Consider the following 26,909-nt stretch of genomic DNA (forward strand, 5'->3'; position numbering starts at 1 on the left):
CTTCATAGAAGCTTTAAGATAGAATTTAATTTGTAGTTTATAACTGATGTAAATCTATGGAACTTAGAAGTATAATAAATGAAAAATATGAATGAGTTTCTGAGATTTTAAAATCTAGGCTATCTTTATATTTTATATTAATTCATTAGTTTTCCTCTGCAAAGTAGACAATTGATTATTTTAATCCCCCACAAATTTTCTTAAAAAGACTTAAAATGTAGACAGATATTACAATAGAAGTAGTTTATTTAGTAAATTTTAAGGTTAAAGTAAGGAAAGAAATCCTCTTTGAAATAACAAATGTCAAGTTGACCATTTAAATATGCAGGACCTTGCTTATATCCTACTGGAATGGAAGGCTAAATCCATCCTTAAACCTTACAATTTCTATTATTCATATCATTAAGAAAGCCCCAGTTTATATCACTGAAATCCTAATAGTTGAATTCCAACAGAAATTGACTTTTATCATTTTAGCTTCAGCTATTTAGATACAAAGGCTTAGTCTTCTAGTATAGATAAAAGGAAATCTGACCTTTTTGATTAAATATTGTCAGTAGCCTTTATAAGTGCTTGTTCATCTGAGGGTCCATGACAGGAGTACTCTTCCCAGTTGAGTTTATCCTAAAAATGAAATGATAAGAGTCTGCTGGTTGTTATCTAAGATCCTTCTTAATGGGAGAACCACATGGTTATTCTTCTCCCACTTGTTCTCACCCTCTACAACCTACTCAGCCTTACCCCACCCCCACCCCAACATTGTTCAGTACTCAGCACAATGAATCATTTTCAAGTTGACTCATTGTGAACTGTCTCCCAGCTGTTGGAATGTCTGGCAGACATTTTTGTTTGGGTGAAGAATAACTGGCTGAAACCCAACCTGGATGAGTTTGATATAATGGTCTTTGGCTAAAGAAATATTGAGAGGAGCGTGTTTATGGCCTCTGAAACCCCTGTTATTCCTGGAGTAGGACCATCCCCTGTGGCATAGAACTGAAAGTAAGGGATCAATCTGGATTATTTTCTCACCATTGAATGAAAAATTGCCTTGGAAAAAAATAGGCATTTCCAAATGATGTTTGTTTTTCTATACTTGGTGCCCCTGTGGTTGAAAGTATTAAAGACAATTAAGGATAATTATTTTTGCTGCTTCCTTTTAAGAGTTCTAATTCAAAGGCTGTAATATTCTTTTTATAATATACATTTCTACCTACAGAGGAGTTTCAAAGTACTGCCCTAGATGTGAGTTAACTAGTCACTTTAGCATAATATTTAGTGACAGATTACTATGTATTTCAAACCAGGTAACATTGACCAGCCCTCTTTTATTTTTTATTCTTATGTAGTCTTTGTTAAGAGGACTTAAGAAACAGGGGAATACCCATAAGCTCAATCGTCAATCACATTTTAGAAAGTGAACGTATGATTATATTTGGACTTTTCTTCTACAGGGATATAGTATCAGACTGTAAGTTGTCTCAACTGTTTTACATTTCCCATCCTTCTTCAAAAGATTAGTTTCAAAATGGTAGACATTACCAGTGTATAAAATAGGAGTTTCAAAGTTATCAAAATTTTATAAGCAACAATTTTTTTCAACTTATCTAGATCTCCAGATCAAACATTTTTCTAAAAATGTTTTTTCTAACCTTTAAAATAGTTTACTAACCTATCACCCTATCAAGGGTTATAAGGCAGACTGAATTATATTAAATAAAATAATTCAAGCAAACCTGAAGAGTATTAAATGGTTATATTTTAATTGTTATATTTGTTATAGCCTTGAAATTCTGGGTATTTTAGACATATTGATATTTAAAATGTGATGTATTTTTATATTACATTATGTACACTATATTTTATAATGTATTGTTGAGCAGTTCTTTTGGTTCAGGTCTGATTGTGTTGGGAAGAAATAGGGAGGCTACTAGTCTAGTGCTGGTCATCTAACATCTTTTCTTTGCCTTTATTGTTACCCCAGAGCCAAATAGCAGCATCTGGAAAGAAATAATGGAAGACTCCAGAGCTAGTCAGGCTGCAGACCCTTCCATGTTTCTAATATAATAACAGAGGACCTCAGCTGTTATAGGGCTGGGACCTGGTCCCAGCTGACAGATGATAGTGGGACCTTGTCTTCCATATTCTACTTACTGTATACTGCTTCTGAATCCTAGTGTTTATCAGATTTCTCAATGGACAATAGGTAATTTGAAAAGTAATAGTATGTGAAAATAAAGGTAGCTTTGCCTCTTAAGACAAGAGAAAAAGTACTTAACGTTTTCTACAAAAACTAAGGTACACCCCCTCACTCTTCAAATTAGAATAGCATACCTTCATGGGCTGAAATGTTCAATTAAGCGCTTATTTTTCATCCAGTTTGCTGCCCTTGGTAGCTTTAACTTTTAAGTTATTTCTCAGTGTTGATAGTATGTGTTCTCTACAATTTGTCATTGAGATGGCATAAGGACATTGCCTAGATGCTATATTTTAAATATAACATGAGTGTTTTGTTTCTTTGTTTTACAGAATAAAGCAGTTATTGCTCGTGTTACAAACTTGTCAGATACAGTAGTTGGTCTGGAATCATTTATTGGTTCTGAGAAAGAAACCAACCCATTATATAAGGATTATCATGGTAAGCAACACCTTTAAGAGTGAAAGGGGCCTGTTCTTATTGCCTGGAAGAATCTGGACAAATAGCTACTGTCATGTAGCATGAATTTTATTTTATAATAAATCTGTTGTTAAATGTTTTTCCTTCCTGGCCAGTTTTTTATGGCAGTTTGTCACCAAGCTACATTAACTCTATGAACCATGGTAACTATTTGAAAAGTGTCAAACCCAGATACTAAGGCATGGCTCAGTCAGAGGTACATTTTGTACCTAAAGTTGCTGTGAAATCAGTCATACTTATTAACCATATTAGAAATATTATATTAATTATAATAGCTGTGTATAGTGGTTTATACTTTACAAAGCTTAACTGTATGATATATAAAATTCATACAGTATTATAGTTAAAAAGTCCCAGTCAGTCACATTTTCAGAAAGTGAACATCTTTTATTATATTTGGACTTTGTTCATTTTGTTGCTGGAGTTATGAGCAAATTTTAAAGTATTACTACCCTAGCATAAACACTGGTCAATTAACCAGGCTTTTTACTTTAATTTTTTGAAGATATTAATAGTGTTTTAGCCATTTGGTTAATTTGGGGATTTTTTTTTTAAATAAAAGTTTCTATATAGAACTGTTTAAATAGGATAAGTTTAGTAATTATTCTTATCTTAGCTCTAAACTGAATATAGAGTGTGGTAAATAACAGATTTTTACCTGTTTCCTTTTTCTGAGTAAATACTAATTATTTCTATTATTATTGTGAAACTGCTAACTTCCATGGACATCTTAGTCTAAAGACTGAATACCTTATTTGAAGCCTGTTACAAGATCGTGTAAGATTGTGATCGTAGGACTGTGGCAATTTCTAGAGTCTATCAAATAAAAAATTCTAAGATACTTATAACCACCAGTGCTTTGAAGAGTTGACATAAAACTTTTTAAAAAATAATGAAATAGCACATACTAATAGTCAAGCATTTTTTAAAAGGCTAGAAAATATAAACTATGAACCCAAAGTATGTAAAATAATTTACCTCATAATCATTGCATAAGAGCATGTGTGGTATCAGCCCAGATCAACCCTCTGTATCATTCATTTACTATGTTACTGTTTACTTTGATAGAAAGAGAACTATTCAGATTTAACTATTTCCCTTTCTTTTTCTAAAATTTATATTAAGCTGTAATTGATGTATAATATTGTATTAGTTTTAGATATAGAGCATAGTGTTATGTATATACTGAGAAATTACCACAATAATTTTAGTTAACGTCCATTACCACACTAGTTACACCTTTTTTTCTCTATTAGTGAGAATTTTAAGATTTACTCTTTTGGCAACTTTTAAATATACGATATGGTATTGTATAGTCACCATGCTTCACTTTATAGCTCCAGGACTTAAGTGTCTTATAACTGGATAAAATACTTTATTATTTACATTTTCTTTTAAAACAATCAAGTTAAACATTACCTTTATAAGTTATAACTGAATATCATTTATAAGTACTAAGAGTTTATAAGTTTAGTATAATATAAAATGATATTTTACATTCAAAAAATATTATTTTGATTGAAACATTTCAAGGATTGAAAAGCTTTAATTTTTTTGTACTGTACTCTCTGGACTGATTATTTTTTTTCCCACAAATTAGTGGGTAGTTCTGATGATCAGTAAAGTTTCTATTAATAAGAAGGACCTGAGAATCACTGATTCACTCTGTAAAGCCTCCTGATTTAATAGTCAGCTAAACAAACACTTACAAGGTTAAAATCGAAATGTGCCAATGTATGGTGTGATTATTTATAATACATTTTACTAAAAAACTCCATGTGGGATATTTTTAATTTGTATGTAAAAGCTATCTTCTTAATAACACCTTTTGCATTTTTTTAAGTTTAAAAAATTGTCAGATTTTAGTGATATTTTTGAAGAAGCCGTTTCTAATGGAGGTTGACCTTTTTAAACTAACAACAGTACATTATTAAGCATCCAAATACACACACACACACAAAACTATATATTGTACTTGAGAAGCAGTTACATAAATAAGATTTATCTAATTTGTTCAAATCTGGCTTTGCCTTCTTCCCCATGTTGAGGGATCAGTGTCTTTGGAATGGTGATTTTTAAATATGGGCTGAGTCAGGCAGAGAGATGCACTGAAGAATCTCCCATGTCTTCATCTGTGGCAAATGACCCTGAGTTTACTCAGAAACTGCATTAAGCTGCACAAAAACCATCCAGTGCCCTTGTCAGAAAAAATTAGCAAGTGTTTCTACTGACATGAGGCCAAAGCTCACGGTTTACCTAGCACTGTTACAAAGCTTATAACAGCTCCATGAAGGTCTGACATGCCACAGAAATGAGTGTCTTGGGATGGCGTGGGGGTTAATGTTTGATCCTAGAGTGTGCCCTGAAATGTAGTTTTCTTCAGTGGTTTGTTCAAGTCATTAATAAGGTGAATAAAATGAAATACTTTTCATTAGTGCTTCACTGATTATCAGTAACCCATAAGCCTTGTTTTGCTGGCTGCTTACTGGTGCATTTAATAAAATAAAGATCACTCAGTGGTGCCGTGGGCAGCGTGCAAGGTGATAGCCATATTTGCTTACTGTAAATACAAGGGAAAATCACAGACAAGCCAGCTGTAGTTTTGACAAGTATTAAGATCCCTCTTTACATCTGTACTTCTCTACCAAAGTGCAATTAGTTTTCCTCGCACAAGGATTTCTGTTTATCTTATTCTGCCTGATTACTTGAGTATAATCACACCATTTGCTTCATTGCTCCTGGTAGTAAGCTCCAGTTTTAAAAGGGGGAGGATGCTTGTGTGTACATTTACAGAATTCTGCTGTAAGACTCTTTAATTTATGCACCCAATGACAGCGTGTTTGAATTTTTTTTCTTTTCATTTCCTTTCCACAAGGTCTTATTCATATACGGCAGATTCCTCGACTTAATAACTTGATTTATGATATATCAGATGTCAAAGACTTAGCTTTTAAATTAAAAAAGAAGCTGTTCACCATTGAGGTAAGAGAGAATTTTTATGTTTGAGTTCACAGTCTTGAGGTAAAAGTCTCTCTCTCTCTTTTCTTTACTTTAATGCAGTTCATAGGAGATATTTCATGCTAGACATTTTCAAGTTCTTTGGCTGTAACAGAATAATTTATTTTAGACTATTCTTTTTTGCCTTTTATTCTAATGGTATATCAGAAGAGTACAGCAAAAATGATTTTCTTTTAAATATCTATTAAAAAGTAAGCTCCAAACTTACATGGTAAGTATGATATGCATATTTCCAAGGCATTCAAAAGCATATTTAATTAAATGTTAATGAGCTGTGCTTATTTATGTGTGGAATGTGAATGATACCCACAATTGTGTATGCCGAAGAATAGAGGATTCTTATCTACATTCTAAAAGCAGGTTTCTTTACTGTTCGTGAAATCATCATTCTGCTTTCTGTGCTGAATAAAACAAAGTATAATTTACACTAGTGTCTTTAAGTAAATTTTCTATAGAAACTTAAACATTTTTTGTGACTTTTATGCCAGCAATAGTGACAGAAAGTAGTAGTACAAAAGATTTATTTCAACTTAATCTTGCTAAAGAGCAAATGAACATAGCACTATTAAGCAATTAAAGTTGACGTATTTATTAACGAAATAAATGCTCAGAAGAGAGAGAGAGAGATGGCTTTTGGGTGATGTGATAGTTATCAGTATAGTCGGTGCAATTTTTTTTTTTTAACAAAGACATAAAACAGCCAAGCAGCCTTGACAAACCATTTTGTTTAATCTCTTTTCAAATGAAAAGCTCTTAAGCAGGCCACTTGTCTTAACTGCTTGAAACCATAAAAAGAGAGAATTGCCACCAATAAATTAGCATATTTTTAACTTCATCACCAAATGATGGTCAATGTGGCTTGGCACTGCTTTGGTGTTTGGGACTTCACCCTTAAGTGACCATTCTGGCCCTTTTTTGACCCTCTGCCCTCTTTAGCTGGCCACTTGATAAGGTAACTTAATGGTTCTCTCTCTTTTTCTCTTTCCCTTCACATTTGCAAGTAGCACTAACCTATAAATCATTGTAAGGGCCCTATCCAGTGACAAATTAATGTGCCCTCCTCCTAATTAATGGTCATCAATGTCCTTAATTATCTAATCCTATTGAGAGCAGTTAATAGTTAATCAGGCAGCCAGTTCTTCAAGCAGGTCATCTCTGCAGGAGTGTTGGAAGTTTCTCATCTGGGGATACTCCCTTCAAAAGCCACTTAAAGCCAAAAGAAGGAGAGTGTAGAAATAGTGATTCTTGAGCTAATTTGCCTTAGTTCTCGAAAGGAACCATTGAAATGGAACCCAACACTGTAATTGTTCAATACTGCTTCAGTTTTCCTGACAGAATGTTGAGTAATTTACCATAATACTGCTAACACTTTTAGAAGGATAAAGTTAACAGTAGTTTAGCATCACAAGGAAAGCATGCCTCCTCATTTTCTTTTAGGTTGAATTTATATATTTAATGAAAGATGTAAGATTTTTTTCTTCATGTGGCACCGTTCTCCCAAGATGAGTATTCTGATAACCAGGTCTAAGGTATCATGTCTGTCACCAGACAAACTAAGCAACAAGAATCCCTGGTGAAAAAAATGTTGCACCCAGAGAAGATGGTTAGCACAGTAATATGAATTCATAAAAATATGAATGCTTATTCCCTCCCTCTCTCTCTCTCACATACACACACACATACAACTGGGTCTTATTTCATTGGTGAGGGAGTAGAAATAAAGGACTTATATAATGTCACATGGGACCTTTCCTTTGAATAACTTTAGATTCTCACAGTGACTATATGTTGCCACTGGAGCTGATAAAAGATCTAGGTTTCTGTTCCGTTACTCTCTCTTCCCACTATTCTAAACTAAGAGAACCAATATAATTGGTCACCCTATGATTTGGAACCAGTATTTGAAAACAAAACACAAGTAGGTGGTAGTTCTTTTTAAAGTTAATACACTTGAACAAATCCTTTACCTTTTGGGCTTTTAACCTAATGAATATGGTTTTTTCTTAAGTATAGAAATAAAAGTGAAACATATTCTAAATAATTTGTTTATGCCATAACATTCAATTTAGTAAGGAGAAAAAATACAATTAAAGAATCAAAGCTAACAGAAGTACATACATACAGGATAAAATCATATACTTTTAAATATAGCACTAAATTGTATGTTATAAAATGCATATGGAAATAGGTAGGAAATCTTACGGGTGCTGGAAGGATTCCTTTATCAAGTGATGGTGTTTTAATATGCTCAACAAATAAATATATTTTAAATCTGCCTCAATATTTAAAAAATGGGGAGATGTACACTATACTAGTGTGTAAAGTTTGAGGCTCTAATGCGCCAGACTTTGAATCCATGTCTTACTTTCAGAAGGAAAGGTGGTTTTAGCGGGTAAAGCAAAAATAACTTAGTTCTGATTCTATGCAGGTAGATTTGTTACATGTTGGAATTTACTGTGAGTAACATGGTCTCAAAAGGTGGCACAAGTGGAAATTAGGGGCAAAAGAAACAAGTAAAAACCCTCATGTATATTTTTAGCATCCCTTTTCTTTGATTTATTAAATCATTGCCTTTTTTACGTATGAAAACTGAATATGTTTTTATAACAGCTACCCAGGGCCTCTAACAGGTAGAGCAACTTTAATCAATAATCTCTAATTTTTTTGAGTGATTTCAAGAAGGCAAAAGAATATTTCATCCTTTTCGGAGCACGTATTGGTATTTGTCCAGATTCAGGTGGGAGCATTTGTCTAATCACAGTAAATTTTTACTGATACTTAGTATTCATCAATTATAAAGTTGTATAAATTACTCCTCTACCAAAACAATAGCAGAATCATATCTATAGTAATGACCCTAAAATCCTGGGATGTGCAGTCTGAATAAGTAAAAGAGAAAGTTTAAAATTGATTCAACATGGCTTCCGGTTAAAAGAAAAAGCTTTCCAGTTCTCTGAATGTTGATAATCTTTGTAAATCATACGTAGTAATTCTCTAGCAAATATGGTCAACATATTTGATTAACCATAATATACTATTTATTTCTTGACCTTACTATAGCTCCATTCAATTGTAGTTAGCATTTGTTAAGCCTTTTTTTGCATACCCCACACTATTCTGGCTTATTACATTTTCTATATTGTGATTAAATATTCTATATGAAAAGGCTTTAAAAGGTATAATAATAGACTAGATATATAGAAACTATGTCTTTTTCATCTTTGTATTTGTCTATCCCCAAACTAAGAAGAGTCATAGGCTTAGTAGGTATAAAATCTTTGCTTAAATATATGTAATGTAGATAAATTGTAGAGTTTAAAGAATAGCCCAAATAATTCAGCTATAAATATTATGTACGTTCCACTAGTCAGGTGACCTATAAACACTACCTTTTCAGTTAAGTTCTATAAAATGTATAAGTTGGTTATATAACTTCACTTCCAAGCTGAAATAACTACTTAGATTTGTAGTTTTTCAGTTTCTCTAATTTTCTCTAAGGCTTCTCTAACATTGGGATCCTCATTAACCAGTTTTCTGTCTGTATTAGTAATTATGGTGCAATTATAGTACCTAAGAGATTTGGTAGGATTTGAAATGTGACTACATTTAATTTAATGACATCATAAGATTAGCATTTTTACCTGAGTTTAATATTATTGTACTGTTTTTATTTTGTATTGTTCAGCTTGGTCATATCTTAACACACTCTAGTAATCAAGTTTTCTAGTATAAATGATAATAATGTGTTGTTATGTTAGATCCAGACTCTATTAAGGTTATTACAAACATGTTTTCTGCTTTGGTGATGGGACTGTTTTCCAGCTCTAAGATTCGGTGTTTTGAAGTTCACATCAGGAAGTGCAGTTACAGGGGTACACTGAAATAAGCAAAGGCTTAAACTATTCACTGCAAATTTTCAATATAAGGATAAACAATACTTACATAGCCTTTTAATGGTTCAAAAATAGTATCATAAATATCATATTTTGTATGCTAAATGAATACTAAAAGTTCAGAAAATCAAAGTAAATCAGCTTTACTCAAAATTGTCTCTTATACTTTGCCCTAATTCAGAATACAGGACCTCAGCACTTCTCCAATCACCAAGAACTTTTTCTCACAGAATAATTGATTAACTGGCATTTATTAGCTGTTATTTTTGCATGCTTAGTAGATTTATTCTTAAGTATTAAGATCAGAATAGTATTTGCCATCCATATAAATTTGCTTTATATTAATAGTATAGTATACTTGATATGATTAAGTAGAATTTTTTGGAAAAATTTTACATATTAGAAAAGCATAGGCTTTTGCAAACTGCAAGCATGTCAGTCACTATGACAACCTTGGAAAATTTAGAGTGTTGCATGCTATCTTTGGTCCTAGGTTTCCTTACTCCCCTACTTTTTTTTTAACAGCTTTTCCTGTTTTTAAATAAGAAGTAGAAAGATGAGAGCATGCTTACCATATCTAGAGGTAGGGAGAAAGGATAGTTACATGTCAATTCACAGTTATGTCACTAAAATTTTAAAAGTAGAAACAGGACTTCCCTGGTGGTCTAGTGGTTAAGACTTTGCCTTCCAATGCTGGGGGTGCTGGTTCAATCCCCAGTTGGGGAGCTAAGATCCCACGTGCCTCATGGCCAGAAAACCAAAGCATAAAACAGAAGCAGTTTTGTAACAAATTCAGTAAAGTCTTTAAAGATAGTCCACATCAAAAAAAAAAGCTTTAAAAATAAATAGTCAAACATATATTTGTGGCTCAGGAGCATTATTAAGTTGTAGTATCATGAACCATGTAGTCCAGGTAAACCTTTCTGATAATGATGCCCTGCACAACTATTAATTGGTATTTCAAATCTCAAATATACTACAGTCAGCAAAAGAAAACCAAAGTGGAACATAGACATCTAGTCATATAGATAAAATCATCTGTCAAAAGTAAACCCAAATTAACATTCTGTAACAGAAATATTTTATACTGTCCACATTTTAATGTTCATTTTATTACCATCTCCATATTTGCACTTTCATTCTCAAGTGATGTAGACATACAGTAATATCACATAGGTTTCACAGATTCTCCAGAAGCTGGGTTACTATTCTGCTCTATATATTTCACACATCACAGTGAGCCTATCAAAAGTGCATACCACCTTAAGAGGAACACAGTTTTGAGACTCTGTCTAATCCTATTTCTTCCCACTTTGGAATCTTAATTAGAAGAGATAAGGGGAAAAAAAAAAACATCATTTAACTAAATTATTGTCCTGAATCTGTAGCAAAAGGTATAATCCGCAATTGGGCCAATTAGTGAAGCCCATAGTTAGCTATGCTGCAGCGAACAATTTGATTAGATCTGACACCATCCTAGTTCCCACTGTTGTTTTGCCAGGTATGATGGTCAGACTTCAAAGAGCTTGAGGCATCAGCAGGGCAAGGTTTGGAGGCCAGCTTAGGTCCGGTCGTTAATCTCTCTGCTAAAACCACAGCAGCTCTCACACAAAACAAGCTTACACGACACAATCATGCGGTATTAAAGTTAGGCTTGAGTCATGTCAATTTGCCTTTGATTTTTTGATGATTGACCAAAGATGGCTACATGACTAGACACATGCTAAAAGTATACTGATTAGGTAAGTTCCCAAAATATTTGAAGTATTTTTTAACTTCCTATATAAATGTTGTGAAAGCTTATTCCCTTTGATCAAACTTCCAAAGTAATAGTACTGTATTGGGGGGGAGGGGGGGGAGGGGGGGAATGAGTGTTTCTTACTGGCAGCGTGAATCCCAAACTTTTCACTTACTGCTTCATAAAAATTTGTCTTTACATTAATAATTCTTTCAGGAGAATGTAAAAGGAAATTGTTTCTAAGTGGTAAGTTATTTCATGCTTTGAAAGAAAGAACATTTTTCCCTGAGTCATTTATGTTCACTGACAATTTTTCTGAAATTTCTTTATAATTATTTTCCACTTATATGTTGAGTAAAGTGCCCTTCCAGGATGTGATTGCATAAGTGTTCTTTTCTCTGCATTCTGATTTGTTGGAATATTGCAGCAATAGTGACATGTTTCCATTCTGAGAAAAGCCTAAGGCGGCTTTAGTATTATTCCAAATGATTGAAGCTGCCATCTTGCTGACTTTCCCTTAGGCAGCATAAGGCCTGTTTGCTTTTGTGTTCATTTCACATACTTCCTGTGAGCTGGGCTGGCAGAACATCAGTGCTTCATTTGGCAAGGAAGACTAAACTCATGTTTGGCTATTCCATATCTTAAAGTTTCTTTATGGTCATCAACACCTAAGATATTAAACTTACAATTAATTACATCAAATGAGTCCTGTTTCTTTGAGAAATACTTTTAAATATTGTATGACACCTTGACTGTGAATCATTTTTATGTAAAAATGATCCTTTGATAAATTGAACTTAAGGTCTGATATTTCACATTCCACTAGTTTGATATTAATTCATATGATATTTTACTTCAGAAATTTAAGGAAAGCATATATTTGAATAGTGAGACAGTTGCATAAAGCAAACATCAAATACTTCGAATCTTGCCCAATAGTCTTCAGTCTCTGTGTCTCTGCTAAGGATTTTGTGGGACTTGCAGTGCAGTAATCTCCTCTTTGAGATCAGGATGATATAGATTCGGCATCCCCTCAAAGTGCAAAGAGTAAAAGATCTCCTTCCTAACTTTTGCAGATACAAACATTTCAGTATATGTTTTATGATATGGCTCCAGGAAAATTATATTGCAATACTTCAAGAAATTTTTTAAAGCCTTTGTAGAATTGCTGTAGCAGAATTCATCCAGTTTACATGTTACTCCCTAAAACCTTTCCTCCCACAATTGTTATTTATAGTGTCTAAGAAAGACAGAAAAAGAAGATAGAAAATGATGACAAATCATGACTGTCCCATTTCATCAGCTAAATGCATATTTATGTTCCTAGAATGTAAGAACATATACTTTATTAACATATCCTCCAGGATACTTGGAAGGGTAAGATATATATCAGTTCAGTTCAGTCACTCATTCATGCCTGACTCTTTGCAACCCCGTGGACTGTAACATGCCAGGCTTCCCTGTCCATCAACAACTCCCAGAGCTTGCTCAAACTCATGTCCATCGAGTCGGTGATGCTTTCCAACCGTCTCATCCTCTCAACCTCGTCCCCTCCTCCTCCCGCCTTCAGCCTTTCCTAGCATCAGGGTCTTTTCCAATGAGTCAGTTCTTCGCATCAGGTGGCCTGTTTTGGAACTTCAGCTTCAGCATCAGTCCTTCTGATGAATATTCAGGACTGATTTCCTTTAGGATTGACTGCTTTGATCTCCTTGCAGTCCAAGGGACTCTCAAGAGTCTTCTCCAACACCAGTTCAAAAGCATCAGTTCTTCGGTTCTCAGCTTTCTTTATGGTCCAGCTGTCATATCCATACATGACTACTGGAAAAACCATAGCCTTGACTAGATGGACCTTTGTTGGCAAAGTAATGTCTCTGCTTTTTAATATGCTGTCTAGTTGGTCATAGCTAGTCTCTCACTGTTTCCATTGTTTCCCCATCTACTTCCCCATCTATTTGTTATATATGTTAAGATATATATAACAGAGTTTAATAAATATGATATCCGTGAACTTCATGATAGATTAAATTAAGGTAGCTTTGAGGATACTGTTATACCAAAAACATCATTTGTCCTTCTTCAGTGTCTTTGTACAGCAAATGTCCAGAATATTCATTCCTCCTTTCCTTTTATGGTTTTCTCTTATCAATGGATTATAGATTAGATATTTCAATCATCCTCTTAGAGAGGTCTTCCCTCACTAGACTATCTGAAATACTCGCTCAATTATACTCTATATTACCTTATTTTAATTCACAGTGTAACACTTATTCATGGGATTCTCTAGGCAATGATAATGGAGTGGGTTGCCATGCCCTCCTCCAGGGGATCTTCCCAACCCAGGAATCGACCCATGTCTCTTGCATTGGTGGCGGGTTCTATACCTCTAGTGCCACCTGGGAAGCCCATATTTATATGAGCCTCTTGATGAAAGTGAAGAGACTCTTGATGAAAGTGAAAGAGGAGAGTGAAAAAGCTGGCTTAAAACTCGATGTTCAAAAACTAAAATCATGGCATCCGGTACCATCACTTCATGCAAATAGATGGGGAAAGAATGGAAACAGTGAGAGACTTTATTTTCTTGCACTCCAGAATCACTGCAGATGGTAATTGCGGCCATGAAATTAAAAGACAAGCTCCTAGGAAGAAAAGCTATGACAAACCTAGACAGTATATTAAAAAGCACAGACATTACTTTGCTGACAAAGGTCTGTCTAGTCAAAGCTATGGCTTTTCCAGTAGTCTTGTATGGATGTGAGAGTTGGACTATAAAGAAAGCTGAGTGCCAAAGAATTGATGCTTTTGAACTGTGGTGTTGGAAAAGATTCTTGAGAGTCCCTTGAACTGCAAGGAAATCCAGCCAGTCAATCCTTAAGGAAATCAATCCTGAAAATTCATTGGAAGGACTGATGCTGAAGCTGAAATTTCAGTCCTTTGGCCACCTGATGTAAAGAACTGACTCATTGGAAAATACCCTGATGCTAGGAAAGATTGAAGACAGGACAGGAGGAGAAGAGGGCGACAGAGGATGAGATGATTGGATGGCATCACCAACTCATGGACATGAGCAAGCTCCGGGAGTTGGTGATGCACAGGGAAGCCTGGTGTGCTGCAGTCCATGGGGTTGCAAAGAGTTGGACACGACTGAGCGACTGAACTGATATATATATATGTATGGATAAACACAAGTGTACGTGTGTATGTATATATACATGCATATTTATATATAATCTTTTAACATTCAAGTTAAAAATTCTTTCGTTCCTAGAAAGCATTTCTACTCTATTTTTATGAAATACGTTATGAAAATCAAACTGGTTTATCTTAGCATTTCTCTTATATAATATTTTTCTGTGTTATGTGTATATGTGTTTACATATTAGGTTAGCAAGATTGTTCTTTCCTCATTTTTTACTTATTTCTTCTGTATGGTAGAAGTCTTTAATAGAAAAATTAATTTGCAAACAATATAAAACCATTTTCTAGAAGACTATCCACATCTGTAGGATTTCTATATCTTAGTGAAATGAGGTGGGGAAAGCATTCTGTAAAGAAAATATGGTTCCCATATTCTAGTCAACTATATTGATATGGTTCAAAAAATGTCCCAGATTTTATTACAATATATTATTATTGTATCCACTTATGTTCTACATTAAGGTACTCTTTTTGTAATTAAAATATAATTGACATCATTCAGGTACTTTAACAAATATTAATTTGCTCAGTTACTATGTTTTTATATTTTATATTTTTCTAAATTATTTTAATATATTATCTTTGGAGCATCAAAAATTATCTTGTGATAATTAAGGTACATACAACTTTTATAGTAAGAGTCAATCAAATTCAATTTTTCAAAAATTAAAAAAGAAATTCTAATTTTGCCTCCCCTCTTATTATAACTGGTTCTAATGAAGTTTTGATGCATTCATATTAAAACCTTTTTTTTCTGTTGCAAATGTTTCATTTATTGGAAATTCTTTGAATACCACCTTTAGGCGCAACTAAACAGAAAATCTTATGGTCACAAAATATTTTCCTCTTTTAGAAATTAATATTACTAAAAAAAAGTTTTCTACAGTTTAATAATAAGAAATTGTATTGCTCATTAAGGAAACATGAGATTAAATATAAATTATTAATTTTTAAAAGGTAAGATTTGGGGGACAATAGTAAATAATTAAGAGAAACTGAGGTGTAATTGAAATGCCTTTGGCCACACAACTAGTAAAGTAGTTCTCTTATTTAAGCAGAAATTAAAGTTTTGTCAAAGTTATTACTGTCATAACTCTGTACCACTGTGGACATTTCATAGAGGAGCCTGTTCAGGTTCTTTGTATGTGGTACAGTGAAGTTCACTGAACTGTTTTGTCAGGTGCTGTCAAGTCAACCCACCATTGTTGTAGAGAATCAAACTAAATCATTTTGGCATGAGCCTTCCAGAAATAAGATACCCAATATGAATGGTTTAATGAAATTGAGTATTTAGTTTCAACTTTTTATAAGAATGTCAAAAATATATAGCAGTCATTCAAAAATTTCTAGAGTAAATCAGTCAAAATATCTGACCCTATACTTTATTGAAAGTTTATTTTGAATATCACCACTTAATATGAATAACAGTTGAAATGTATTTGGATATGTTTTGTTAGGTATATAATTCCTCACTACACATTTCAATGTAGTAAAAGTTCCAATTGTATAGTCATTTGATAAAAAGAGAGGGGGTATTTTTAACTACAATTAAAATTTTCTCATGTGAAAAATAAAGCTGTTATCAAGTTTAACTATTTTTGTCTCCAGAAGCTATTGTCAAAAACAGTTGTATTTGATTAGATTTTAGGAGTTTATAAGAATTATTTATGAATGTTCTAAATGTTTAATTCTTATATAATTAGAAAAATAGCTTATCTTTATGATCAAATTATTTAAAATGTATCCTTATAGCGCAGACTTAGTTAAATGCCTCAAAATTTTTGTTTACGCATTTTGAGAGAGGAAATTTTTTTGTTGATATTCCTGCTCAATAACCTAAGAAATATTTTACCAACTTATACTGTAGCTATGGTTTAGCACTGAAAAAGCTTTTAACACAAAGCCTCTTGGTGCAATTAAAGGTCACTTGTACGTATTATAATAGGCTACTCATTTACAAGATCTTTGTGAAGGGTCAATGCTATAGCATGAAATGGATTGCCCTTGGTGAGCCTGTAAATAAATGTGTCAACTTATCTTGTATTCAGTGGACAAGGAAGAAAACTAACACAATACTAATCTATTAGTGTTTTTATAAACAGCTGCTAAAATGTTGAGCAAAACCAAATGCACTAGTGCTATATTCTTGACATAAATAATTATAGAAAATTGTTAGAGTATATAACTATAGTTTTTAAGGGAAATTGCACACATACACAATACACACAAACACACATCCACAAACACACACACTTTTTAATTAAATATATGGATCTTATTGAGGTATAGAAAAAACACAGCACAATGGTTGTGTTCAAATGGCCTTTACCATAAAGCTAACATGTCTCAAAATGGCTAAATTGTACTTAATCCCTTTTTTCTGTGTTGAAGTTCAAAACTTGTCAGAGATAGGTATAAAAAAGGAATCAAGCTGGATAGCGATTTATTTCAGTTATCTTTTATAGTCTTTCTCTTAGGGGAGAAAAACAGTTGGGCAGAAAACATAATGATCTGTGCTAATTGAATTTAGTCACCTGATCTTTCAGTAACTTAAGACTTTAGAATAAAAATAAAAGTAATGATGAAGATACTTCATGTAAAAACTTATTTTACAATAATTTTAATATACTTGTATTTTGCATGTTTTATATATGTATTTATGAGCTCTACGTAGTTTTTTATCCTCAAAATAATGTCAAATTAGTAAATACACAACACACACACACACACACACACACACACACACAAATGAAATAAATTTAACCAGCGCTTTCTAGGTTCTACCGTCTGAATTTGGCCACTCAGACACACAGCAACTTGGGACTTCCCCAATCATTCAGACACACAACTACCCACTCCTAATTTTCTTTCTAGTTGCTGTGTACTATCAAAAATGAAAAATATTTAAATTTATAGTCAGTGCCAAAATAGATCTTCTGTGTCAAACAAAAATAATTTAACAATGGGTTTGAATCAAGAATCAAATGATAGGGACTTCCCTGGTGGTCCAGGGATTAAGAATTCACCTTCCAAAACAGGGGATGTAGGTTTGATGCCTGGTTGGGGAACAAAGATCCCACATATACCACAGGGCAACTAGACCTACAACTAGAGAGCCCATGTGCCACAACTAAGACCTGATGTAGCCAAATAAATAAATATTTTTTTAAATAATCAGATGATAGCAATAACCTTTAATAATCTATAAGACTGATTGGTCTATAAAAATACTAAGGCTGTTCAGTGAGGCCAGTTAAGTAAGTAGCCAGGAATAGCTTTGACCCAGGTGATCCTTCTCTGCTTCTTACTTGGCTGTTGAGTATCTACTCTGCACTATTTGATTTGTTTTTGTTGTCATACTTCTTCAGCACAGTGGAAACACCAGCTTAACCATTGTTTGTAAAGTATGGAAGCTTTGGGCAAATTAATTCACTTAGGGGCATAAATGCTTTAAATTCATGTCTGTTTTACTCATCACAATATCCCCTTTTCATCGTTCAGTGCATGATTGTGTAGGTCCTCAAAAAATATTAAATAAATGACTGAACAAATGAATGTCCTCTTGACAGTGCTCAAAACAATTGAAGGTGGATCTGTAAAAATCTCACAATTTCAAACTACATATGATAGTCTGATAATGCTAATGTTTCCATAAATGCTTAATATTGAGCCTAAGGCTAAGTAAAATAGCCTTCCAAAAATAATTAGCTACCAAAAAAAATTAGCTAAGAATATAGTGGATCATTATTGTTGAAATAAAGTAGAACTGCATTCCTCAAAAATACTAGACAGGAAATGATAAGATACAATTTTTAGTCAATAAAATGTGGTCTTCTGTTTGAGTCCTGATTTCATTGTCATTTTATTGCCCTTTGAAAATTATTTTGAATGCTTTATCTTAAAAAAATGTATGATAATAAACATTCCATAAGTATCAGTAAGTTTTCCAACCTGATTCCTTAAGAGGACTACTGGATTCAGACTAAATTTGTAAAAGCCCTCCAGAGCTGAGAGAAAACAATCCTAATTTCCGGGTTTAAAGTCCCTATACCTTTTAACCCCCTTTGACCCTTTAAGTAACTGTTTATATGTCTGGTCTTCTCTGGCCTAATATGTTTTATTTTATTTATTTTATTGCCTAATATGTTTTCCTGGCTTATCACACAAAAATATTGTAAAGATTTTTAAGACTTATGAGTTAGGAATGAAATAATTATGTACAATGGAAGTTGAATACAGCATTTTGGATATTCTCCAGCTCATATTTAAATACACATTGGCAGTAAAGCAACTAATGTCACTTCCATAATAACAAAATCTGTAACTATCATTACTGAAGAATCATCCCATTGACCTCTTTGTGCACATGAAGCTGACAAGGACCAATCTAGTTCTTTAGTTTGGCTTAAGAATTTTCTCCTGGGAAACCATTGTGGTCCAGATAGAAATTTAAGGACAGTTATATTCAAAAGAGCTTTACACTGTGTACTTTATAACTGAATGCACTTCATTCACATGTCCTAGTGACTTAATGTGTAATTCAGTCAAGAAACAGAAAGGGTACATGTAAATATATTTTGGAAATGTGATGCTTCATGGTGCCATAAATATGGGCCATTTCTTTGCTTTAGCATTCAATCATTATAACACTCCCATCATTTTATTAGAAGGGTTCTTATGCTTTGCTCCATGTAAAATTAGGGAAGTAAAAGACTTTTACTTAAAAGCCTGAAAGTAAATTTAAAAGTTTAAAATCAGCTGTGACCCTGATGCTTTAAAGCATGAGGGTGGCAAACTTTGGTCTGTGCGCCAAGTCCAACCCCATAATTTTTTAAAATAAACATTACTGGAACACAGCCAGACCTTTTTGTTTATGTATTGGCTATGGCAACTTTCACACTATACCATTAAGATCTTATGGCATACAAGGCCAAAAATAGTTCAGTTCAGTTCAGTTCACTCAGTCATGTCTGACTTTTTGTGACCCCACGGACTGCAGCGTGCCAGGCTTCCCTGTTCATCAACAACTCCCGGAGCTTACTCAAGCTCATGTCCATCAAGTCAGTGGTGCCATCCAACCATCTCATCCTCCTCTCTTGCCCTTCTCCTCCCGCCTTCAATCTTGCCCAACAGCAGGGTCTTTTCAAATGAGTTGGTTCTTTACATCAGGTGGCCAAAATATTGAAGTTTCAACTTCAACATCAGTCCTTCCAATGAATATTCAGGACTGATTTCCTTTAGGATTGCAGTCTAAAAATATTTACTGTCTGGTCATTTATAGAGAAAGTTTGCTGTAAAGAAGAACCCCTACTTGAGAAGGCTGCATACTCTCAAGAATATTTATGGAGAGAATTGTCAATTAGGGGATATGATTTGCAGTCTCAAAATTAAGGTCTGTTTGAGTAATAACTGATTACAGTCATTTGATGTATAGTTTGCACTTTCAGAATTAATGCAAGTGTCTCTGAGAAAATACCTAGATTTCTTAAGAGGTTAAAATCAGAAAGAAGTTTAATGTGCTTCAAAGTCAGCTTCTTATTGCATGCACCTGTTTTCCCACCTAGCCACTCTGTAATCATGTGGAACCCACGTTCTTAGAGGTAACCCTTTCAGTCTCTGCCAACAGACAGTTGCTAGAAACTACTTTCAAATGCTAAAGCAATGTCCCACCCATTAAAACAAATTCTGCCTTCTGAAGCTTGTTATTTTGTATATACAATCATCCTATTCATAATGAACACCTAATATGTTCATTAACTATAACTATAGTTATATAACTATAAGGACATAGTTATAATTTATGTGTATATCTTCTTAGTTTTCCTTAAATTTTTATTTTCTTTTTTGAAAAACCAGATTAACCATTTAGTGGTATTTATTGTATGTTTAACTTAGAATCTTAAGCATGATGCTCATATACTTTTTACAACATCCTTTAGAGGAAACTTTTTTTGAAAAAATAAGCTTTAATTAGAAATATTAAAGTAGTGGTCCTGAATTCTGAAGTACAAAGTCTAAATTACAGATTCATACAATTTATTAAAGTTTGATGTTTCACTTGTAGCATTTTGAATTCACAAATGGGCTCAGGTAATTAAAAACTATAAAATCAACATTAAATGTGATATTTCAACTTTATTATTATAATCTGATTAGTTTACTATACATTAAGTTAATAAAAATGTAGCATTAAGCTTTTGATAACTGAATAATAAGAGCCTACTATATATTTCTCACAAGTATTAATTTTATCAGTGAAGGATACCCTTCCAAAATTAACTGTTCATTAGCCACACTATCTGGTGTATATAATTGATAGTCAAATCAAAACCGTAGGTAAACACTAATATGATCAAGAAGTTTTGCTTATTATTTTGTTTTTTTTTTTTTTAAAGCTGTGAATTTCTCAGGCAAGGAAATAAGATCATATTGATGCTTAAAATGTAAATATATTATTAAAAGTAATTTGGGAGCTGGAAGATTATTTTTAAGTCATTAAATACTTGAGTTGGAATCTTTCAGCATTTAACTGGGAAATTTAAACATGTAAGGACAGTTTACTTAAAATTGTTTTTATCAAAGTTTATGCATATTATTATTATTTTTAATAATTATATAAAGATTTGTGTTCCTGATGTGTAAAAATTGTTTTAAAATTAGATAAAACTCTTTTTCAAAGGTGTTTATAATGTGGAATAGAAAAGAAGATTGCATGAAACCACACAAAAAGGACTCAACTAAGTGTTTTCAGCCTAATAAAAATGTTGTAAAAATACTTGTAAGCTTGAAAATCACACTAGCTATTCTTGTTTCAAATTCTGTTTAATATATTGTTCTGTATGATTTTATAATAAACAGATTACTCCTTGAACAGGAATTAAGAATAAAGCTGCCAGGAAGAGGTTTTGTTGTCAGAGTAGTTCCCGCCTCATGTTTTGTAAGAGATTTCATGGTCCCATTGTAAAGAGTAGATGATTTAAAACGTGTTCCCAAGATAAACTTTCCCATTGTCATTAATGAGGATGGATAATACTGAGTGACAAGTGCATTAGGAATGACACAGAAAGAGCTGTTAGATTTGTCAGAGCATATCACTTCAGGCAGTGACACTTGAGGACATTCTTTTTGTGGATATTTGGTTGGTGGGGGAGGTCTGATTTAAAGATACCAAATTTGTGTTTGCTAATAGAATAATGTATTGTGCAATGTATAGATATATATTTTCCAGTGTTTAGAAAATATTTAGGAGTTTGTTTAGTTAAGTTCTTCCACATTTTAAGTTTATGCCGATTTCCTCCTAAGAAAGTCATCAGACTATACAACCTTTAAATATTAAAAATTTCCACAAAATTACTTTTTTTCTTTTGAAGTTTGTTTTTTTTTCTTGGACTGTCCAACTGAAGGAAAAATATTGAAAAATATATAAATTTAAAAAAATATTTTGCTGACTTATGATAGGGAACTCTTCTGTGTCAGCTTGAGAACAAAGATTTTGAAATAAGATAAACGTAATTTGTATTGTCTTTTTTCATGCATTTTACTTTAGAGAAGCATGTTTTAAATATTGATCAATAAGCAAATTATATATGACTATTCTGGTATTTAAAGTATTTCCAAACTGTAGTAGGCCTCTCAATTTTGATTCTGAACATGCAACTGGTCACTTTTTCGCCTTGATTCATCTTTCATGCTGCCAACCAAATTTTGTCTCTGTGTACCTTTTTGACACTAATAATGACTGAGTCTCTGTTCATTGGAGTTCAAGATTTCCCAAGCGGCAGTTTGGAGCTAGGATAAACTATCTATCATGATTGCATGCCGCTAATCTGTCTCAACCAAACCATCCTGTGACTGAAATTATATTTGACAGTTCACCTCTTCTTGATGAACCTGAGGTGAACATAACTACCAACCATCCCTGGGAGGACATGGTAACTACTCCATATGTTACAGAGGGTCCTTTTATTTGTGAAACAAGACTTATACTGTGCCTGTAGCTGAAGCGAGATTTCTTTCTATCGCTCTCTCTTCCTGTGAGTGTGTCTCTCTTTCTCTGTCTCCCTGTCTTGCCCTAATTTTTCTAATTTTCATCAGAATTTCTTTTAAACATTTTCAACCATTTAGGTTAGCTTTGCCTGTGTTAAAATGGCAAAGTCATTTTTAAAAATACTTAATGCTTTCTATAATGCTCTCTTACATACACCACAGTTGTCAAATATCAAAGATTTGCTCTTAGTATTTTCACTCATTCCTACATTTATCAGTTCTTGAAACATCTCAATCAATTTTTATATTACAAAATACTTCTAAAAGATGTTGATTCTCTCATTTTAACATAAAAATATTTTTCACATTATTTTAAAGATTAAAAATAGATTGAAAGAATGATAAATTGAACGCTCACAGGGAATGCTATTATAATTTTTGATAAAGAGTCCTTATGTAGGCTTAATTATCATTTTTTACTATTACTATGTAGAATCTAGAGAAAATGGCTACCTGGTAAAATAAACTTATTTACTGCATATCTTTTTTGTAAAAATATCTTTCTTTTGGAATCAGAAACTTCAGCATTTTGAGATGATGAATAAGGAGATGTAAAGATTCACTGTTAATACCCTGGAAAAAGAGAAATCTGATATAATTTTCAAAATGTATGTGGAGGGTTTAACAATAAGGGTACTTACCATTAACAGCCAAATTGTTACCACTTACCATGGAGATAGTAAGTAAACAACATCTAAATTGGAAACAAAAAACTGGGGATATTTAAACAAAGCCATTGAATATTAAATGGAGTTTCAAAGACTACATCTAGAAGTCTGTTTATAAACGGAGTATATTTTAATCTCTCCTGGATTGGTGAAATGTGATTCTGTGATTCTCCCTAAAGATGTTCAGATGGCCTGAAAAGTTTTGCCCATGTACTTTTGTTAGTTCATCAGAACAAGCATTCGATAAACTCACTCCTAACTGTCCTCTTTATTTTTAATTAAAGTTTATTATTCCTTTGGAAAAGTTGTTTTAGTATAAAGCAATATTTTATGAAATGTTTTATGAAACACCAGGATAATCACTTAAGCATTCTGAACAAAGCTTTTCCAAAACACCTAATGTCAAATAATCGTCCACTTTATTTTGGAAATTTATATAAATTAATTTGCTAGTATCACAGAGATAATTGTTTGGTCAATATAGTAAGTGAAACACTTTTATATTTTTGGATGCAATATAAATTATTTTTAACAAATGAGCTTCATCTGCTTTAAACTTTTATTATCTTCTACAGTGTTTTTATTTCAACTAATGGTTAGCAGTGAGCTCTGTAAGAGTTCAGTAACATCACTTAAAATAAGTATCCTGAAAAAAACTTGAGTAAACTGTTTATAATTTCCATAATTTTTATTTAAACTCCGTAATTTCTACCAGTGATTGTATAATATACTTCAAAGATGTATATCTGAAGAAAAGGGGGCACTATCAAAGTATTAATTAATTAGTAAACTATTTATATGTATTCTTTATTCCAAAAGTGATTAAATTGAAAAAGCCTAACTTATACATTGACTCTGATGTTAGGCAGCCGTAATTTTGTGCTAAATTTTAACTTAGGCAGTAAAATCTGTGATCCGTTTATCTTATCATAGCCAGTTACTCCTCCCTTCTAATTATATGATCATTAAATGTACTTTTTTATTATATGATGCATCTGCATATTTTTTTAAATAAAATTGCTTCCACTTTTCCCATAAGCATCTATTTTCTAATCAGAAGAGTGGATATTACATTGCTTCACAGTAAATATTCAAAAATTTTAAAAAATGATAATTCATAGTTATGATTTGTTAAAGTAATTGCTTCATTTGAAAAGTAGAACTTGTTTATTTTAAATTTAAACAAGTATATTAAGATATTTAAATATGTAGTATTTAAATAATTATGCTTTTTGTTTAGGGCTTTAATCTAACTTTTTTTTAGCACTTTTTAAAATATACTTGTATGCCTAAGCATGAAAAATGTGATAACAAAAGACAGTAAAATGGTCATGCCTTTTAGTAAATAGATTATATAAAATTATCTTGGAAAATGCTTTAATGCCATCACATAAGACAAAATCACTGTGCTCTTCAGACTATTTTTAGTAAAATGATTGGCAACACTCAAGTCACATGTTTGTATCAAGAAGGAATAATTATTTCCCACTGAAATAATTTCATCACATTTGCTTTAGAAATTGGGATAAAATTTGCTTTGGGTGTGGCGGTGGTGTGTGTTTGTGGGAGTGTGTAAGATACCCTGCCTGGATGAAACAGTTATTTCAATATAATGTATATACTGGGTCAGTTGAAGTTTTGAGGACTAATTACCTGGAAGACAAGATCATCCATAAGTTTTTCTTAATTATTCAGTAAATATTTATGAAAATACTTTTAGTCTAGTTTGGTGCTTTTTATCAAAATGCATGTCCTCAAAATTTGGTCTCTGGTCATCTCTCTAGCCTTATCTCCTGTCTTAGCTCCAAGTTGCAGCCAGACTCTCAATTGGAGTCCCTATATTCACTCACTCTGTCTCTTCCAGGTTTTTTGTAAATGTCAAAAATATTCTCCACTTTCCTCCAATTATTCTTGCCAGATTAGTCTTAAGATTCACCATTCAATCCTTGAAATGGGTGTCACTTCTTCTAAAATGTCTTTCCTAATTCTCCAAGACCAGGTTTAGGTAGCCTTGTTCTGTATTCCCTGAATATCTTCTAAATTATCTCTACTAAAATAGTACTTAGAATATTATTTTAATTTCCTACTTCCTTAATGTCTCTCTAATCATACTGTGAGAAAGAAGAAAAAGTTGCTCAGTCATGTACAACTCTTTGCGACCCCATGGACTGTAGCCTGCCAGGCTCCTCTGTCCATGGGATTTTCCAGGCAAGAATACTGGAGTGGGTTGCCATAAGCTGGTGACAAAAGCTGTGTTATGTTCTTATTCACTAATGCATCCACAGCACCAAACTCAGGATCTCAGACACAACAGATGTTTAGTAAATACTTGATGAATGGAAAGCTAATAATGTGTGGAACTCTGTTAAATATCTGACTACATTGCTTTTTTTAAAAACTGTCATAATATTTAACATGACATCTATCTTTTTAATAAAATTTTAAGTGTACAGTACATTATTGTTGACTGTAGGTATAGTGTTGTACCCTGACAACACCTGTGTTTTTTTTTGGTCTGACCTGGGTCTTCGTTGCTGGGTGCAGGCTTTCTCAAGTTGCAGTGAGCTGGAGCTACTCTCTAGCTGCAGTGTTTGGGCTTCTTCACGTGGCTTCTTTTGTTGCAGAGCACTAGCTCTGGGGCACACGGGCTCAGTAGTTGGGTCACCATGCTTCGTTTCCCCGCTGAATGTGGACTCTTCCCAGACCAGGGATCAAACTCTCATCCCCTGAATCGGCAGGTGGATTCTTAACTGCTGGACCACCAGGGAAGTCCCTGAGTACATATTTAATTAGGTCTCTGGATGAGTCTGAGTTGACCGCTCTTGGAAAAGAGCACTAGTAATCAATTCTCATTGCCCAAATGCAGGGCAGCCTTTACCCTGCCATAGTAATTGTACCAAACCATTTTAATTTTCCCTAATTACCAAACTGTTTCATGTTGTTATGGTTAGAATACTCCCCTCTATCAACCTGAAGTTTAAAAAAAAAAAAATAACACCTAACTCAGTCTTTCCTTCTTGGTAAAGATTTTCCTACCTCCTTCTCCATTCCATTTCCTGCCAGTATATTGACTTCTTTCTAAATCTTTGGCTTACTTAAACTCACCAGTTTAATGAGAAACCATGTTGTTTGATTTCCTAATACCCTATCAAATGATTTTAATGTGTATGTGTGTGTTTTTTTTAGCTCGTCTATATTATAGATTTTCCTCTTACCTTTACAGACATGTTGTAGAGATTCAGTATGGCTACCTATCAGGATGACTAATTAAAGCCAAACCAATTGAGCATTTAAAATGCACCCTTGAAATAGAGGGGAGGTGCCAAGTTGATAACATCTTGATAACGTTGGATAGTAATATCCCATGGGCTTACATATTCATTGTTCCCAGTCAATTGACATTTATATCTATTATCACTTGAGTGAAACATGATTAATTATTTTATGATAATTTGAAGCATTGTTTAAAATTCAGTTTGGAAATGTTTCCTGGCCGTCTTCTTCGACCACTCCGTTAGAGGATTTGGAGCCAGTGTACTATTTAGGAAGATGATTTTTCCTTCCAATTTGTTATATACTAAGCCTCCTTGTTTTCTAAATAGAAGATTCCTTCTTTCTCCAAGAGTAATAATTTTATGCTGCAGATATCAAAGATAAGGACAAAAATGTCACATTGT

At 33.0% G+C, this 26,909-nt stretch overlaps 1 protein-coding gene across 2 annotated transcripts in view; it reads left to right on the forward strand.

The window, feature by feature from the left end:
* Nucleotides 1-26,909, forward strand: part of ELP4 (elongator acetyltransferase complex subunit 4) — a 225,699-nt gene that overhangs the window by 91,579 nt on the left and 107,211 nt on the right. For both annotated transcript variants that reach the window (XM_061151202.1, XM_061151213.1), the window contains exons 8-9: nt 2,527-2,635; nt 5,550-5,656. In XM_061151202.1, coding sequence (XP_061007185.1) covers nt 2,527-2,635; nt 5,550-5,656 — 216 coding nt within the window. The remainder of the gene's footprint in view (nt 1-2,526; nt 2,636-5,549; nt 5,657-26,909) is intronic.

Source organism: Dama dama, chromosome 1 (assembly GCF_033118175.1).
Source record: "Dama dama isolate Ldn47 chromosome 1, ASM3311817v1, whole genome shotgun sequence".
Taxonomy (NCBI): domain Eukaryota; kingdom Metazoa; phylum Chordata; class Mammalia; order Artiodactyla; family Cervidae; genus Dama; species Dama dama.